General features: G+C 37.9%; 1 protein-coding gene across 1 annotated transcript; it reads right to left on the bottom strand.

Annotated features, from left to right (window-relative positions):
• Positions 1-13,710: 13,710 nt before the first annotated feature.
• Positions 13,711-15,840, bottom strand: KLHL9 (kelch like family member 9). The gene has a single exon (XM_052645156.1). It carries the CDS (start codon positions 15,733-15,735, stop codon positions 13,882-13,884), a length of 1,854 nt encoding a protein of 617 aa, XP_052501116.1. The 5' UTR covers positions 15,736-15,840; the 3' UTR covers positions 13,711-13,881.
• Between the last annotated feature and the right edge of the window lie 3,354 nt (positions 15,841-19,194).

The raw sequence follows: 19,194 nt of genomic DNA, 5'->3' as shown, positions 1-19,194 counted from the left end.
ACACTGCCCACACCAGAGGAAGCCCCAGATATATCTTTACTATTTTTACGACCATTCTCTTTTTTTGTTGTTGTTGTTGATGTTGTTGTTTGTTTTTTCTTCTCCTTTTTTTAACTTAAAAAAATTTTAAGTCCTCTATTTCTCTTTTAATTTTAATAACCTACTATAACTTTTCAAAAAAAAGACCCTATTTTTAAAGCAAACCCAATATATATCTTTTGTTGTTGTTGTTGTTGTTTAATAATTCTCGTGACTTTTTTCTTCTTCTTTTCTTTAATATTGAAATTTTGAAAATCCAAACTGTACTCTAGATTTTGAATCTTTGCTTTTTGGTATTTGTTGTCAATTTTCTACATTTATAAACCCAATCTTCAGTACCCAATTGTACCTGAGAGTGAGATTACTGGCTTGACCACTCTCTCCTCCTTTGGACTCTCCTTTTTCTCCACCAGGTTGTCTCTGTCTCAGCCCTCCCCCTTCTCGTCTCTACCCAACTCTGTGAATCTCTGTGTGTTCCAGCCAGTGGAGAACACTTAGGGAACTGGTTACTGGCTGGATCTGTCTCTCTCCTTTTCATTTCCCTCTTTTATCCTCCTGGCCACCTCTGTCTACTTCTTCCCTCTCTTCTTCCCTGTATGACTCCTGTGAAGTACTCTGAGCAGTCCAGACTGTGGAGCGCACATAAGGAAGTGATTACTGGCTAGCTTGCTCTCTCCTCTTTTGATCCCACCTCATCTCATTCCAGTCACCTCTAACTCCCCCCTCCCTCTTCTCTTCTCCATGTAACTCAGTGAACCTCTCTGGGTGTCCCTCAATGTGGAGAAACCTTTCATCTTTAACCTAGATGTTTTATCACTGGTGCTGTATAGATGGAGAAGTCTTGAGGCTACTGTAAAAATAAAACTGAAAACCAGAAGCAGGAGGCTCAAGTCCAAATCCTGAGAACATCAGAGAACTCCTGAATCCAGGGAACATTAATCGATAGGAGCTCATCAAACATCTCCATACCTACACTGAAGCCAAGCACCACCCAAGGGCCAACAAGTTCCAGAGCAAGACATACCACACAAATTCTCCAGCAACACAGGAACACACCCCTGAGCTTCAACATACAGGCAGCTCAAAGTTACTCCAAAACCATTGACATCTCATAACTCATTACTGGACACTTCAGTGCACTCCAGGGAGAAGAAATCCAGCTCCACCCACCAGAACTCCAACACAAGCCTCCCTAACCAAGAAACCTTGACAAGCCACTGATACACCACCACCCACAGTGAGGAAACTCCATAATAAAGAGAACTCCACAAATTCCCAGAACAGAAAGGCCACCCCAAACTCAGCAATATAACCAAGATGAAGAGACAGAGGAATACCCAGCAGGTAAAGGAACAGGAGAAATGCCCACCAAACCAAATAATAGAGGAAGAGATAAGGAATCAACCTGATAAAGAATTCCGAATAATGATAGTGAAAATGATCCAAAATCTTGAAATCAAAATGGAATCACAGATAAATAGCCTGGAGACAAGGATTGCAAAGATGCAAGAAAGGTTTAACAAGGACCTAGAAGAAATAAAAAAGAGTCAATATATAATGAATAATGCAATAAATGAGATCAAAAACACTCTGGAGGCAACAAATAGTAGAATAATGGAGGCAGAAGATAGGATTAGTGAAATAGAAGATAGAATGGTAGAAATAAATGAATCAGAGAGGAAAAAAGAAAAACGAATTAAAAGAAATGAGGACAATCTCAGAGACCTCCAGGACAATATGGAACGCTCCAACATTCAAATTAAAGGAGTCCCAGAAGAAGAAGACAAAAAGAAAGACCATGAGAAAATACTTGAGGAGATAATAGTTGAAAACTTCCCTAAAATGGGAAAGGAAATAATCACCCAAGTCCAAGAAACCCAGAGAGTTCCAAACAGGATGAACCCAAGGCGAAACACTCCAAGAGACATATTATTCAAATTAACAAAGATCAAACTCAAACGCAAAGAACAAATATTAAAAGCAGCAAGGGAAAAATAACAACACACAAGGGGATTCCCATAAGGATAACTCCAGATCTTTCAATAGAGGGAATGGCAAGACATACTTAAAATGATGAAGGAAAATAACCTACAGCCCAGATTATTGTACCCAGCAAGGATCTCATTCAAATATGAAGGAGAAATCAAAAGCTTTACAGACAAGCAAAAGCTGAGAGAATTCAGCACCACCAAACCAGTGCTCCAACTAATGCTAAAGGATATTCTCTAGACAGGAAACACAAAAACAGTGTATAAACCCGAACCCAAAACAATAAAGTAAACGGCAATGGGATCATACTTATCAATAATTACCTTAAACGTAAATGGGTTGAATGCCCCAACCAAAAGGCAAAGACTGGCTGAATGGATACCAAAACAAGACCTCTATATATGCTGCCTACAAGAGACCCACCTCAAAACAAGGGACACATACAGACTGAAAGTGAAGGGCTGGAAAAAGATATTCCATGCAAATAGAGACCAAAAGAAAGCAGGAGTAGCAATACTCATATCTGATGAAATAGACTTTAAAACAAAGGCTGTGAAAAGAGACAAAGAAGGCCACTACATAATGATTAAAGGATCAATCCAAGAAGAAGATATAACAATTATAAATATATATGCACCCAACATAGGAGCACCGCAATATGTAAGACAAATGATAACAAATATGAAAGGGGAAATCAACAGTAACACAATAATAGCGGGAGACTTTAATACCCCACTCACACCTATGGACAGATCAACTAAACAGAAAATTAACAAAGAAATGCAAACTTTAAATGATACAATAGACCAGTTAGACCTAATTGATATCTATAGGACATTTCACCCCAAAACAATGAATTTCACCTTTTTCTCAAGTGTGCACGGAAATTTCTCCAGGATAGATCACATCCTGAGCCATAAATCTAAACTTGATAAATTCAAAAAAATCGAAATCATTCCAAGCATCTTTTCTGACCATAATGCATTAATATTAGATCTCAATTACAAGAGAAAAAACTATTAAAAATTCCAACATATGGAGGCTGAACAACATGCTACTGAATAACCAACAAATCACAGAAGAAATCAAAAAAGAAATCAAAATATGCATAGAAACGAATGAAAATGAAAACACAACAACCCAAAACCTGTGGGACACTATAAAAGCAGTGCTAAGAGGAAAGTTCATAGCAATACAGGCATACCTCAAGAAACAAGAAAAAAGTCAAATAAATAACCTAACTCTACACCTAAAGCTACTAGAAAAGGAAGAAATGGAGACCCCCAGAGTTAGTAGAAGGAAAGAAATCTTAAAAATTAGGGCAGAAATAAATGCAAAAGAAACAAAAGAGACCATAGCAAAAATCAACAAAGCCAAAAGCTGGTTCTTTGAAAGGATAAATAAAATCCACAAACCATTAGCCAGACTCATCAAGAAGCAAAAGGAGAAAAATCAAATCAATAAAATTAGAAATGAAAATGGAGAGATCACAACAGACAACACAGAAATACAAAGGATCATAAGAAACTACTATCAGCGATTATATGCCAATAAAATGGACAACGTGGAAGAAACGGACAAATTCTTTGAAAAGTACAACTTTCCAAAACTAAACCAGGAAGAAATAGAAAATCTTAACAGACCCATCACAAGCACGGAAATTGAAACTGCAATCGGATCTCTTCCAGCAAACAAAAGCCCAAGTACAGATGGCTTCACAGCTGAATTCTACGAAAAAATTTCGAAAAGAGCTAACACCTATCCTACTCAAACTCTTCCAGAAAATTGCAGAGGAAGGTAAACTTCCAAACTCATTCTATGAGGCTACCATCACCCTAATATCAAAACCTGACAAAGATGCCACAAAAAAAGAAAACTACAGGCCAATATCACGGATGAACATAGATGCAACAATCTTCAACAAAATTCTAGCAATCAGAATCCAACAACACATTAAAAAGATCATACACCATGACCAAGTGGGCTTTATCCCAGGGATGCAAGGATTCTTCAATATCCACAAATAAATCAATGTAATTCACCACATGAACAAATTGAAAAATAAAAGCCACATGATTATCTCAATAGATGCAGAGAAAGCCTTTGACAAAATTCAACATCCATTTATGATAAAAACTCTCCAGAAAGCAGGAATAGGAGGAACATACCTCAACATAATAAAAGCTATATATGACAAACCCACAGCAAACATTATCCTCAATGGTGAAAAATTGAAAGCATTTCCTCTAAAGTCAGGAACAAGACAAGGGTGCCCACTTTCACCGCTACTATTCAACATAGTTCTGGAAGTTTTGGCCACAGCAATCAGAGCAGAAAAAGAAATAAAAGGAATCCAAATTGGAAAAGAAGAAGTAAAACTCTCACTGTTTGCAGATGACATGATCCTCTACATAGAAAACCCTAAAGACTCCACCAGAAAATTACTAGAGCTAATCAATGAATGTAGTAAAGTTGCAGGATATAAAATCAACACACAGAAATCCCTTGCATTCCTATACACTAATAATGCGAAAGTAGAAAAAGAAATTAAGGAAACAATTCCATTCACCATTGCAACGAAAAGAATAAAATACTTCGGAATATATCTACCTAAAGAAACTAAAGACCTATATATAGAAAACTATAAAACACTGATGAAAGAAATCAAAGAGGACACTAATAGATGGAGAAATATACCATGTTCCTGGATAGGAAGAATCAATATAGTGAAAATGAATAGACTACCCAAAGCAATCTACAGATTCAATGCAATCCCTATCAAGCTACCAGCGGTATTTTTCACAGAGCTAGAACAAATAATTTCACAATTTGTATGGAAATACAAAAAACCTCGAATAGCCAAAGCAATCTTCAGAAAGAAGAATGGAACTGGAGGAATCAACCTGCATGATTTCAGGCTCTACTACAAAGCCACAGTCATCAAGACAGTATGGTACTGGCACAAAGACAGAAATATAGATCAATGGAACAAAATAGAAAGCCCAGAGATAAATCCACACACCGACGGACACCTTATCTTCGACAAAGGAGGCAAGAATATACAATGGAGTAAAGACAATCTCTTTAACAGGTGGTGCTGGGAAAACTGGTCAACCACTTGTAAAAGAATGACACTAGATCACTTTCTAACACCATACACAAAAATAAACTCAAAATGGATTAAAGATATAAATGTAAGACCAGAAACTATAAAACTCCTAGAGGAGAACATAGGCAAAACACTCTCCGACATAAATCACAGCAGGATCCTCTATGATCCACCTCCCAGAATACTGGAAATAAAAGCAAAAATAAACAAATGGGATCTAATTAAAATTAAAAGCTTCTGCACAACAAAGGAAACTATAAGCAAGGTGAAAAGACAGCCTTCGGAATGGGAGAAAACAATAGCAAATGAAGCAACTGACAAACAACTAATCTCAAAAATATACAAGCAACTTATGCAGCTCAATTCCAGAAAAATAAACAACCCAATCAAAAAACGGGCCAAAGAACTAAATAGACATTTCTCCAAAGAAGACATATGGATGGCTAACAAACACATGAAAAGATGCTCAACATCACTCATCAGAGAAATGCATATCAAAACCACAATGAGGTACCATTTCACACCAGTCAGAATGGCAGTGATCCAAAAGTCTACAAGCAATAAATACTGGAGAGGGTGTGGAGAAAAGGGAACCCTCTTACACTGATGGCGGGAATGCAAACTAGTACAGCCACTATGGAGAACAGGGTGGAGATTCCTTAAAAAACGGCAAACAGAACTGCCTTATGACCCAGCAATCCCACTGCTGGGCATACACACCGAGGAAACCAGAATTGAAAGAGACACGTGTACCCCAATGTTTATCACAGCACTGTTTGTAATAGCCAGGACATGGAAACAACCTAGATGTCCATCAGCAGATGAATGGATAAGAAACCTGTGGTACATATACACAATCGAGTATTACTCAGCCATTAAAAAGAATACATTTGAATCAGTTCTAATGAGGTGGATGAAACTGGAGCCGATTATACAGAGTGAAGTAAGGCAGAAAGAAAAACACCAATACAGTATACTAACACATATATATGGAATTTAGAAAGATGGTAATGATAACCCTGTATGCGAGACAGCAAAAGAGACACAGATGTTATAGAATGGACTTTTGGACTCTGAGGGAGAGGGAGAGGGTGGGATGATTTGGGAGAATGGCATTGAAACATGGATACTATCATGTAAGAAATGAATCGCCAGTCTATGTTCGATACAGGATACAGGATGCTTGGGGCTGGTGCACCGGGATGATCCAGAGAGATGATATGGGGTGGGAGGTGGGAGGGGAGTTCAGGATTGGGAGCTCATGTACACTCGTGGCTGATCCATGTCAATGTATGGCAAAACCAATACAGTATTGTAAAGCAAAATAAAGGAAAAATAAAAAAAAATTTTAAAAAAAGGAGATCAGTCCTGGGTGTTGGTTGGAAGGAATGATGCTAAAGCTGAAACTCCAATACTTTGGCCACCTCATGTGAAGAGTTGACTCATTGGAAAAGACTCTGATGCTGAGAGGGATTGGGGGCAGGAAGAGAAGGGGACGACAGAGGATGAGATGGCTGGATGGCATCACCGACTCGATGGACATGAGTTTGAGTGAACTCCGGGAGTTGGTGATGGACAGGGATGCCTGGCATGCTGCAATTCATGGGGTTGCAAAGAGTCAGACACGACTGAGCGACTGAAGTGAACTGAACCTTTAAAATTGTGAGTCACTATGTAATTGTGTACCCCTTATATAATAGCATCAACTATATTTCAATCAAAAAAAAATTTTAATGAAACCACATTGGGCAGGAAAATATGTATTCTCTGATTATCTGACCCTCTCTGTACACCAAGAGTAACCATAGGGATTTCGTATTCATTTATTTAAGTATGACCTGAAGACTCTAAACTTTCGTATACATTATAAAAACATCTGCTGAGTTCTGTCATTGCTGCTGCTGCTGCTAAGTCACTTCAGTCGTGTCCCACTCTGTGCGACCCCATAGATGGCAGCCCAACAGGCTCCCCCGTCCCTGGGATTCTCCAGGCAAGAACACTGGAGTGGGTTGCCATTTCCTTCTCCAATGCATGAAAGTGAAAAGTGAAAGGGAAGTCGCTCAGTCGTGTCCAACTCTTCGTAACCCCATGGACTGCAGCCTAGCAGGCTCCTCCGTCCATGGGATTTTCCAGGCAAGAGTACTGGAGTGGGGTGCCATGAGTTCTCTCATTACTGTTCTTTAAAAAAGCCTACATTTTCTGTCATCTATCTACATAAGGATTTAAAATTTCAACCAGTAGATGGCAGAATAACATCAAAACCCCTGGAAAATGGTTGTTCAAAACTGTTACCAAGAAAATTGAGGAACTATCTATTATTAGTACATTTAAGGACCACAACATCAACAGTTCTGCAATATGCAATCATCTTTAGTGAATATCTAAGTCTTTTTTAAGCATCATGCCACCATTCAAATATATGCTTAACAGCGAATACTAGCAACAGATATAATGTAACAAAATCAGGGAATATAAACTCCCAAAAATTCATCTTTAAAAGTATTTATGGAAGGTCTGAGGGGGGTCACATTAGAAAGGAAATATCAATAATAATAGTATCATGCTGAGATTATCATTTGGGGGCTTATTATTACTAATTTGTAAATACATTTAATGTTCAAAAGGTATGAGAAAGTTGGAAGACAATCTTTTACTACTTGTGCCAAATTGCTTTCTAAACTATGCCAATTGATAAATATACTCAGTGATAGAGGAGAGGAATTTCTAATCCAACAGTGGAAAACAAAAAACAGTCTTTTTCAGTATCTGATATGAAAACAATTAAGTTGCCCCCCTCAATAAATTTTGGTATTTGTGATGCAAATATTATTCCCTCATTTTAAAGACTCCCAATTAATGCAGAATAGATAGATATTTCAAGAACAAGACCAAGAATATCTCTCTTTAACAAAGGAATTCTAAATTCCAATTCTAGAGTTATCCCTATTAAAATTACCTACAAGGTACAATGCCTTGTATTACACCTAAAATCTGCTGAAAGTATTAACCAATGCTTTCAATTATGAAACAAATAAAATAAAAACAAAATTCCATTCAAAAGAGCAATCTACATACCAAAGACAACTTGAATAAATGATCACTATAACTGAAGAAAAAGACCCCAGTGTGCCCATATTATAAATAAGATTCTACTACATGATTTTAAAAAGCATAAAAATTCAGTGAGAAAGTAAAGATTATTCAAAAAGTTGTTGTGAAACAACTGCATAACAACTTGGAAACAGAAAACTAGTGAAAAGCTGAAAAGCCATATCCATAACAACAACATCAAATACCAGGGTAATTATATCATCACATGATGAGGAAAATTATGCAAAGAAGGCATTAAAAAATGACAGAGGAAAAACTAATTTCACTACAGTATAAGAAATACCTTGTGTAAGACATATACTCAGAGAAAAAAGATGGGAATAAGATAATATTCTTAATATAAAAGGAATTTTCAAAATTCATCTTCATTTCAACCAGAAAAAAGAAAAGCTATTTGAACAAGTGACAAGCAGTAAATGCTACCTGAGCACATTAAAAATAAGCACTGACAAAGCAATAAAATAAAGGACAAGGAATGTGACATGAGAACTATGGACAAAAATTACAATATTATCACTAAAAGGTCAAAATGCAAAAAAGACAGACATATTTGACTATTAAATTGAAGATGGCGATCAAAAGGTACAAATAAGTTCCAGGGGTATAATGTTCAGCATGGTGGCTATTAGTAATACAGTACTGAATATTTCAAAGTTGCTAAGAGCACAGATGTTAAAAATTCTCATTACAAGAAAAAAGTGTGTAACTTACTCTTGCCTGGCAAATCCCACGGATGGAGGAGCCCAGTAGGCTGCAGTCCATGGGGTCGCTAAGAGTTGGACACGGCTGAGCAACTTCACTTGACTTTTCACTTTCATGCATTGGAGAAGGAAACGGCATCCCACTCCAGTGTTCTTGCCTGGAGAATCCCAGGGACGGGGGAGCCTAGTGGGCTGCTGTCTATGCGGTCGCACAGAGTCAGACACGACTGAAGCGACTTAGCAGCAGCAGCATGTGTGGTAATGGAAGTTAATTAGGCTTGTGATCATTTCATAATATATACTATATAAAACCACCCTCTGCTAGCTGCGGTGTTTTGGGCTTCCCTCATGGCTCAGATGGTAAAGAATCTGCCTGCAATGCAGGAGACCTGGGTTCAATCCCTGGGTCCAGAAGATCCCCTAGAGAAGGAAATGGCTCCAGTGTTCTTGCCTGGAGAATTCCATGGATAGGGCCAAAGTCCAAGGGGTTGTAAAGAGTAGGAAACGGCTAAGAGACTACCACTTTCACTTTCATCGAATCATTATGTTGTATTCCTGAAACTAATATAATAAAATGCCAGTTATAACTGAATTTTAAAAAATTGAACAGCCCTGTCCCCATAAAAATGACACTGAGGAAAAAAGTATTTGTAGCTAATAGAACATTTAAAACAATACAAAGGAATAAATAATTCACATATGAAAAAAATGCACAGGCTCAAAAAACAAAAAATTCAGTTGTCAATAATTAAATACAAGTACAAACAGTAAATAATCAGAACTGCAAAAATTTCCTTTGAAATAGTCACTAAACACATTCTGGCGAAAACACATATTCACATACTCCTGGAAATATTTTTCAAAAGCATAAAAGAACTTACACTATTTCACTCAGATTTTACTTAGAATTTATCACAGGGCAATAGAGATGGAAAAAGTTTTATGAAAGAGCTTTAAATCTTGCTTAATTTATGATAAAAAATTAGGGTTAGATATTTAAATATAACCCATAAGGAAATGGAAAAAATATGAAGGCATATTCATGGATAAAATATGGTATATTTAACACTTTCAAAGAAAAGAATCTGAAAATCATTAAGACAAAATTAAAGTAAAACATGATGTAGTACAAGGCCAATTAGTAACAACTATCCTAACGTTTCTCTGTATGTTTTATGCTGATCACTTTATATTATCTCCTTATAATTCTAATATAGATACATTTATTAACACCCACCATCCACCCCATGGACAAACTGGAAAATGAACCTTGGAGAGGTTAACTTACCCTAAGTTCTTTCAGTTGAGCTGCGGACAGAATGTTGCTTTGAATTCTCAATAAGTATGTTTTGGTAGTTTTGAGTGAAATTTTCTGAAGGTGTATATTTTGTCTTCATAATCAGAACAAGATAATTTTAATTAGAAACCAGAAAAATTGCAACATGATTAAATATGTTTACTTTGCAGGTAAAGTACAGAAATACTACTCTAGGCAAATGGGAAAAAATTAAGTATGGATATTAATCTGGTTTATAAATGGAATGTTTTTCTTAATGCACATGCGTTTGATAATTAAGGAAGGAACATCCCATATACTACTTTCTAATACATATAGATTTTAGAAAACTTGAAGAAAGCCATAATAATAGCAGTGTGTGTCTCTGGAAGTTGAACTTACTTCATCATCCAGATTTTAGCTTAAGGTTTGGTGTATTTGCAATATATCTGACAAATGTCTGTAGAGTCTCTGCAATGCAGGCAGGAGACCCTGATTCGATTCCTGGATCGGGGAAATCTACTGGAGAAGGGATAGGCTACTCACTCCGGTATTCCTGGGCTTACTGGGTGGCTCAGCTGGTAAGGAATCTACCCACAATGCGGGAGACCTGGGTTTGACCCTTGGGTTGGGAAGATCGCCTGGAAGAGGGAACGGCTACACATTCCACTATTCTGGCCTGGAGAAGTCCATGGATTGTACAGTCCATGGGATTGCAAAGAGTCAGACACAACTGAGAGACTTTCACTTTGTACGTAGGTAAATTCACAATATACCTTGTATTAACATTTTACCTTTGAATGTGGAATCATTGAAAATTTATACCTTCTGTTCATTTTTATTTTCCTGTACTTACCACAGGGCTTCCCTGGTGGCTCAGCGGTAAAGAATCCACCTACCAGTGCAGTACATGCGGGTTTGATCCCTGGATTAGGAAGATCCTCTGGAGAAGGAAACGGCCATCCATCCCAGTATTCTTGCCTGGGAAATCCCATGGGTAGAGGAGCCTGGTGGGCTACAGTCCATAGGGCCGCAAAGAATCGAACACAACTTAGCGACCAAACAATAACTTACGTAACAGACAAATTATTTTTATAATCAGAAGACTTAACAAAAGTCAACTTTGACCCTATCAGAAAAACTAAAACAAGAAATTAAAATTTAACAAAATGTTTTATATGCTTACAGTTTTTGTCCTCTTTTAAATGTTTTTCTACAGTCTAAATTTTCTGTAAAAAAAAAAAAAAAACCAAAACTATCAGCTTGTTAAAACAGGTATCATCCCAATCATTTCAGTCACCTAAAATTTCCATATCTGTAAGGAAGGAATGCCAGATTTAATATATTTAATTAGCAAAGCACCAGTGAGTTGTTTTATGATTATCAAGAGACTTGTAAACTGCAGAAAATTATAAAGTAAAAGGATGAGAGGTGGGATGTGTGAGGCTGGAGGTAGGGGGTATATGTGGAGCAGTTAACTTACCTGGATAAATAGTATTTAATTACAAAACAACAGGGTCAAATGTAATAGAAGGCAGAAACCTTTTCTCAACAAGGAAAAGAGAAAAGCTTATGCAGAACAGTACCATTTCAGCATGTCAGAATTAGCATCAAAAATGACATAAAAAATAAAGGAAACTTGGCAAATTTATACCCAAAAGGTCAAAATGCAAAAGATGGACAAATTTGATCTCAAAAACTAACTGAAAGTCCTGTCTTGTAAACTTCTAACAGACTGAGAAAAAAAGTCAATGCAAGCAAATGCCAGTTAAATTATATTTATTATATAAAGATGCTATAACTTGATATGAAAAAGAAAGCAACTCCAATAGGTATTACAAGAGCAAAGGATATTAACATTTGGTTAAAGAGGAACACAGCTACTGAAAAAATGCAAATATTTAACCTAATTAATAATTAAGGAAATAACTGAGATGTTCTTTCTTATTTGATGCATGAAGTTATTACAATTTCTACTTTTTCTATTTTCTAAATGTACTCATGTGTGCTATATTTAGTAATAAAAAATTGAGTCATTTAAAAAAATAGGAAGTATGAAATTTTCTGCCAGTGCAGAAATCATTAAAATGAAAAGGGCAGTGAGGCTCAGATCCCTTGAAGCCAATTCCTTTCGTTTTGGTTCCTGAGATTGTCAATAACAGGGTTGTTTCTGATTTACACTATGACAATCTCCCAAGTACAGGGATATAAACATTAATATACATGTAAATGTATGTATATAAATTTTTTCTTCAGGCAGGCAATTATTCCAGGGAAGTACCTCTTCAGATTCTTCAGAATCACTCACTTCAGAGGACGCATATGATTCCATTTGCTGATAAGGTCCCATTAAGGTCTCCCCTTGTGGTTCTCAACAGGTAGGGACACCTCTGGTATTGAAGAGGCTGAAGATATACTTTAGTACTGCCTGCAAGGCAACAGTGTCCTAGGCTTTCTATAGCTGGCTTCTTAGGGAATCTGAAGTTGGTCCTGTCCTTCAGACATAGCCAAAAGGACATTTTCTGATGTGATACCAAAAGTACATCTTCCACTTGCTCAGATCACAGCCTCAAGACGGATCACACAAAGCTGGAGCAGCACCACAGCAACCACCTCAAATCAAATAGTTATGTCAGAATGACTAAGTTGAGAGACCGAACTTAAAAACCTACAGCTTTGTTGAGCATGCTTTTGTCTTTTTCTTAAGTTTTACTGAACACAAACGTGGAAAGTAGCAGAGCCTAAATTTACTGAGCAAAAGCAATTCTCTGAGACTTGAACTCTGTTAAATAATCTGTATAAAGGCAACTCTACAGAAAACAATATACAAGCAGGAAAAGTTAAGTTTCATCTATAGTAATGATTCAGTCAAATGACATATTTGGTTGTTGTTATTAATTTAATGTTCAAGTCCTTATCTACATCACTGAAGTAAGACTACATAGACATTTATTCTCTAGTAGTGAATTCCCATTTGAATAGAAATAGCTGCTATGTAGAAGAGTTTAAATTTACAATTTTACTATAGCTGAAGTGCCAATCAATTTAAAAATTATATATGTATATACATATGTATGTGTGTGGTAATGTATTTTCTCTCTTCCTCTCCCCAGAAAGAGATATGAAACGCTGACTTGGGGTTATACTAGTTTTTGAGTTAATATTCCTCCAGTCTGCTGAAGAATTGTCACATATTCTGAATGTACCCACACAATTTGGTGAGTCAGCAGCTATGTCACAAACCATGAAAAAAGGGAAGCAGCTAATAAGGCTTGGCGACCTTTTTTGTTTATTATTTTAGGTTATAGTAGGCATCCTTCCTTTGATGTCTTGTAGTCAAAGATGAAAACTTTCAACTTTGAAGCATAATGAACATAATTATACATTTTATTCAATCACCTACACTTTGCCTTACACAACACCACAAAAAGATATCTAACAATTTTTCTGCTTTTTACATTTGTTAAAATAGCTATGTTGAACACATACATTTGCAGAATACAGTTGTTAACCATTTGATAAACATACTAAGCCAAACAATACAAATAACATTACCTTTTTAATCTAATAACTGTACCAATCATTGTAAGAAGATACAACTGAAGGGGAATTATGGGATCATCCTTGATGCACTGCAAAGGTTTTACACCTTGGTCCTAAGAATGATCTGAAGGTGCTGAAAGAGGTGATTCTCTGGAAGGTGACCCAGGATTTTCTTCAGGTGGAAAAACTGTGAGAGTACAAGCTCGAATGCCACCAAGTGACTCTGGAAGGTCAAAAACTTTATGCCACTCATCCTTTTCTGGGTCATATTTCTGGACAATTTCTACCATACAACGATTATTCCAAGAATATCCACCTACGACATAGATTTTATTTTCAAAGACAGCAACTCCAACATCACTTTGACCTCTTAACATGGCAGCAATTGGTGTCCACTGGTCAAGAGTTGGCGAATAGTATTCACAGCTTAGAACATCATCATAATCACTTGTTCCTCTGAAGTGATTGCCACCAATGACATAGAGCTTGTCTCCAACTGTACACATGCAATGCAGACCTCTGACTGTTGTCATTGGAGCCTTCTGTGTCCATTTGTCTGTATCAGGGTCAAAACACATGAGCTCATTTTGGAAAGTGTCATGAGTAATTCCTCCTGAAATATACATTAAGCCTCCATACACTGTTCCAGCATGGCCATAGTGGGGTTCACTCATTTTCGCAACATAGCTCCACTCATTCATTCTTGGATTGTAACATTCTACAGTGGCCAGCTCACCAGCTGCACTTCGCCCACCAACAGCATACAAATGTCCTTTGAGGGCGCTCAAGTGGAAAAATGTGCGCTTTTCATTTAATGATGCAACCTGCATCCATTTATTATATCGAGGATCAAATCTGAAAACTGTATCAACAGCAGTTTTTCCTTTTGTATCATAATTACTTTGACCACCAACTACATAAAGAAAGTTTCCAATGACAGCAATGCCATGCTGATAACGAGGAGCATCCATGGGGGCTAAAGATCTCCACTCTTGAGCCCTCTCATCATACATCCGTAATTCTTTACTGACAACCAGCTGCTGCCTCAAAACTCCTCCTAATGTAACCAAGTGTGTCGAATCAGATCGAATGGCGGTTCTATCTGACTGCATCACTGGCTGCATATATGGCATCATTTGGTAATTGCTAGCTTCCAAAAGCAAATTCACACACGTATTGTCTGTTCTCATAAAATCTACTGTCTGCACATAATTGATGAGATCCTGTGGTGTCATCAGTGGAAATCGAATATTCTTCATTAATTTTGCAGCATAATCCATCCGAGGATCTTCCAACCTTAGCCAGCGACAGGCAGCCTTAAAGAGCTCAAGTTCAGTACAGTGCTTAAGGCTATTGCTAGAAAGCACAAAGGCAAGCCGTTCAAAAGGGAGTTTTAGAAACTCTCCAGTACTCAGTAAGGCAGGAAAATTCTTCAGAATGAAATTATTGACATATTTATCTACTTCTATAAGATTGTAGGTGTTAGCAATTCGTCCAACTTCAACACAGTTATCTAAAGAGACTCCTGAAATAAGAAACACTTTACAGAAGTCTAAAACAGGCAAGATTTGCAAAAAGCTGGCAGCTTCAAGAGTGTCCTGAAGATTGTCCATATTAAGAGAAAGCTTTGCAGTATAAATAAAATCAATAATTTTCTTCAGACCAACTTTGTTCACTCCGTGAAGCTTAATGCACATTAAATCCTGTTCTTTCATTCCACCTGTGAACATAGCCTTGAAGTAATCACTAGCGGACGCCATCATAGCTCTATGAACAGGGAAGATTTCATCTCCATCACCTGGCACCAGAGTCACATCACAAAGCAATCCTTCTATTCTAAGTTGATCAAAACCTTGCAATACCACCGAACTGTGAGTATTGCTGGTGAAAAAACGTGTGGTTCCTGCCTTGCAAGGCTGTAAATGGGCGGAGACGCCCATTTCACCGTTACCAAGAGACACTTTCATGTGAACGCCTTCCTCTTGCACAAAGATGTATGCCGGACAAAGAGGTTACGACCGGAAAGCTTTAAAGGAAACGAGGATGTCCCAAGAGCAAGAGAACTCGCTTTCCTTATCAAGGGCAAACTGTCACTGCAGCACGCCTCAGAACACAATAGTCCCACATTGAAAATTGTTCTGCAGCTGGCCCACAGAGGGCTGTGGACCTCAAATCTGACTACTATGTAGATGATTCATCACCTGAGGCAGTTAAGTGACCCGGTTCACCTGGTCCGGCCTGCGCTGCTCTTCCCGCAGTTCTGCTCCGGGCTAAGGGGGAGGTGCCGCCACGTCCTGCGGCCCGGCGTCTCGCTCGACGGCGAGGGCCGGCACCTCAGAGAGCGGCCCGCCGCGCCCTCCGCCGCCCTTTGAGCGTCGCCGCGGCTACCGGCCCGTCCTGGAGCAAGGACCTGGAACACGAGCCTGGGCCTGGAACACGGGCCGAGCTCCCAACGCCGAGCCGGTCCTTCCGGAAAGGCCTCGTCCCAGGATCCCCCGGGCTAGGAGCGGCCGTGGCAGCTACTGCGGCTGCGCAGCCGCCCGACCTCGCCAGTAGGCGGGCTTGTGGGGGATGGGAGGATGTGGGCCGTGCCTCGAGCAGGCGGGGTTTGGGTCGGGCAGAGCTGTGCTGGCTGGGCCAGCGGGGTGTCTTCGGGGTACTTTGTATGTGGTATTAAATAGGAATGGGTGCGAGGATGTTATTTTTAATATAACTCTTTCACTGCAGCTGAGCTGTTCCTCTAAATGAATACTTCGAGATTTACATTTCTTGGCTTCTGCCTTTTGGATAACAATGAAATGCAGCTTTTCTGGAAGCTGAAACCTGGCAGAAGGCTTTCTTAGGGGAAAGATGCTTTTAGTTTTCCTCTATAAAAAAGGAACTTTGTTAATTCTTATCCCACACTGGGAATGTTCTGGCAGGTCAGTGGTTAGGACTCGGCACTTTCACTGCTGTGGCCAGGGTTCAAACCCTGGCTGCAGAACCAAGATCCCTCAAACTCCTCAACCAAAAAAAAAAAAAAGAAAATCCTATCCCACACAATTTAATAGACAGTTTAATTATAACTCTGGGTACATATTTTCAAATTTTAATCATTTAAAACAGGTTATTTGCCTCTCTTAAAATACCAAATTATGACCATGCTATGTAAATAATATAGGCTGAATTTTTGCCATGCAGCAGAATTCCATCAGTAAATTTTTCGTGCTTTTGTTTTCCACTCACAAGTTTTTAAATGGATAGACAATTGTCATTTGTTCCTGAATATATACTTCCTTGTTCTCCAACGTTACAGACTCCGAGCACAAAACTTCCCATTTTGGGATAAATCCTAATGTTAGAATGCTGCTTGAAGACATACAAAGTTTTTTGCAAAATATTGTCACCAGAGATGTTTTGAAAAACTACATATTGGCACTTTTCATTGGCACTTGCCGTCTACCTCTGCAAGGATTGAATAAATCTCTCCTGCTGTTGTAGCTGCTGACCTTCAACACCACCTGATGGGTGTTCAGAGTGGAGATCAGAAAGGAGGCACTCTTGTGCTCTGGAAAAAACTGGCAGAACAGGTCTTCAGATAGATATTTTCAGGAGCTGATTTTAGGAGCACAATTCTTGCATCTCCTCATATCTAGAAAAGCACTAAATTCCTTCATGGTGATATCTGCTCCCTCGTGACTAGCAAAACCTTCTGCAAAAAAAACATGCTTGATTGCATATACCCCTCTCTGCACCAAAATCACATATATACCAACCTCCCCTCTACCTCTTTGGAGCAGCTTCCCAGAGAATGTGAAATGCTATCTCCAGGGCAACAGTCCTCATTTTGCCCCCAATAAAACTTAACTCACAACTCTTTTTAAGTACTTTTTTTAAGTCAACACTTTGAGTGTATATTTATCCCACTACTGATCTTTCCCTTAATGGTTATTTTAAAAACTTACATTTAAAAAATTCAAATATAGTTGATTAACTTATATTTTAAAAATTACTAGTCAATTTAAATTTGGATATATGAATAAATGTATACTTTGACAACTGCTTCCAACATTTTCCACAGTTTGAAGTTATTACTGTCTTATACATCCTTCCAGTTTCTTTATGTATAAGCTAACTGATGAAAATATGAAGATAACATACTATACTCACTGTTCTGCACCTATCTTTTTTAACCTGGAGATCTTAGTCATTTATAGAGAACTTCTTTATCTTTTTAAATAGCTGTATTGTTTCCTACTGAATGGATGGGTCCTACATTATTTGATTAGTCCCTAAAGATGGACATTCAGCTGGTTCCAATGGTCTTCTGTTGTTTCCTACAGATGGCAGCAAGGTCCAAAAGGGTCACTGCTATGTTCCATCAGAAGCTTCAGCAAGTCTTCAAACTGTTCAGCAGAAGAGGTTGGTTGGAATGAGACCAGCATGGAGGAATTCTTCACTGGGTTTCATCAGCATGGACAAGTCCTGGAGGGCTGCTTGAAGCTGGAGACAGAAGAATTCCCCTGAACTGTGAAAATTCCAGAATGGTTGTGAAAAAGCACTTCCAAGGAAACAGTTTCTCTCTGGAAAAGAAAGAACAGAGCTGCAATACCTGGGAAGTTGTCAGAGCAAGAAATCATGAAATCCTTCTCTTTATTATCAAGCTTGCAAGAGAGTCTAAGAGCTGAGGAATTAGAGGTATGCTCTTAAACAATTACTGTGGATGGATACAATTCATCATACCCCCACATGTTAGTAATTTCAAAAGCCTCTTTCTGCCTTCATCATAAAATAAATGGGTTAAATTTGTCAAAATATTTATTGGTAGTATTAAACAACTATAAGTAAAAGCATTTAGTTCATAGCAGGCACCAGACAATTGCAGATAATCTTACTAATGTACTTATATACTTAAATATCTATTTTACTATATCTCTTATATTTCAGTATTTTTGTTTTGTGCTAATTACACAAGTGTTCATCTTTTTATTTTAAAATTATTTAAAGTTTTACTTTCAAATCTTTTTGCATTTGTTTCTCTTAAAGAAATTAATGTCAAGACTGATTTCACAAACTCAATTAAAGGGTGGAATTGCAGTTCATTCATTCATTTTATTAAAGTTATGTATCTAAATCGCAGGTTTTATGCCTTCGAAGGATTAAAAGGTGAGGATGAAGGAAAAAATGAAATGCCAGCCCTCTCGGAACTTCCCTTTTTGCTAGAAGGAAACATAAAAATATTAATCAATTTGTAAATTCATTTCAACTACATTATATACAACACCATAAGCAAAAGAAAAAGCTCCTGTCACCAGAAACTGGAGGATGCAGTTTCAAGAATCTAAGACTTGACGCTGGATGTATAGTTGTAGAACTTAGCAGAGTGCTATGGCTAGAAGTGGTAACCTGGGAATTGGCTTATCCTGGTCCCGGAAAGCCCAGAAAGG

This window comes from Budorcas taxicolor, chromosome 8, assembly GCF_023091745.1.
Source record: "Budorcas taxicolor isolate Tak-1 chromosome 8, Takin1.1, whole genome shotgun sequence".
In the NCBI taxonomy this organism is placed as follows: Eukaryota; Metazoa; Chordata; class Mammalia; order Artiodactyla; family Bovidae; genus Budorcas; species Budorcas taxicolor.
The sequence above is the reverse complement of the archived record's forward strand: the minus strand, read 5'-3'. Positions and strand labels throughout refer to the sequence as shown.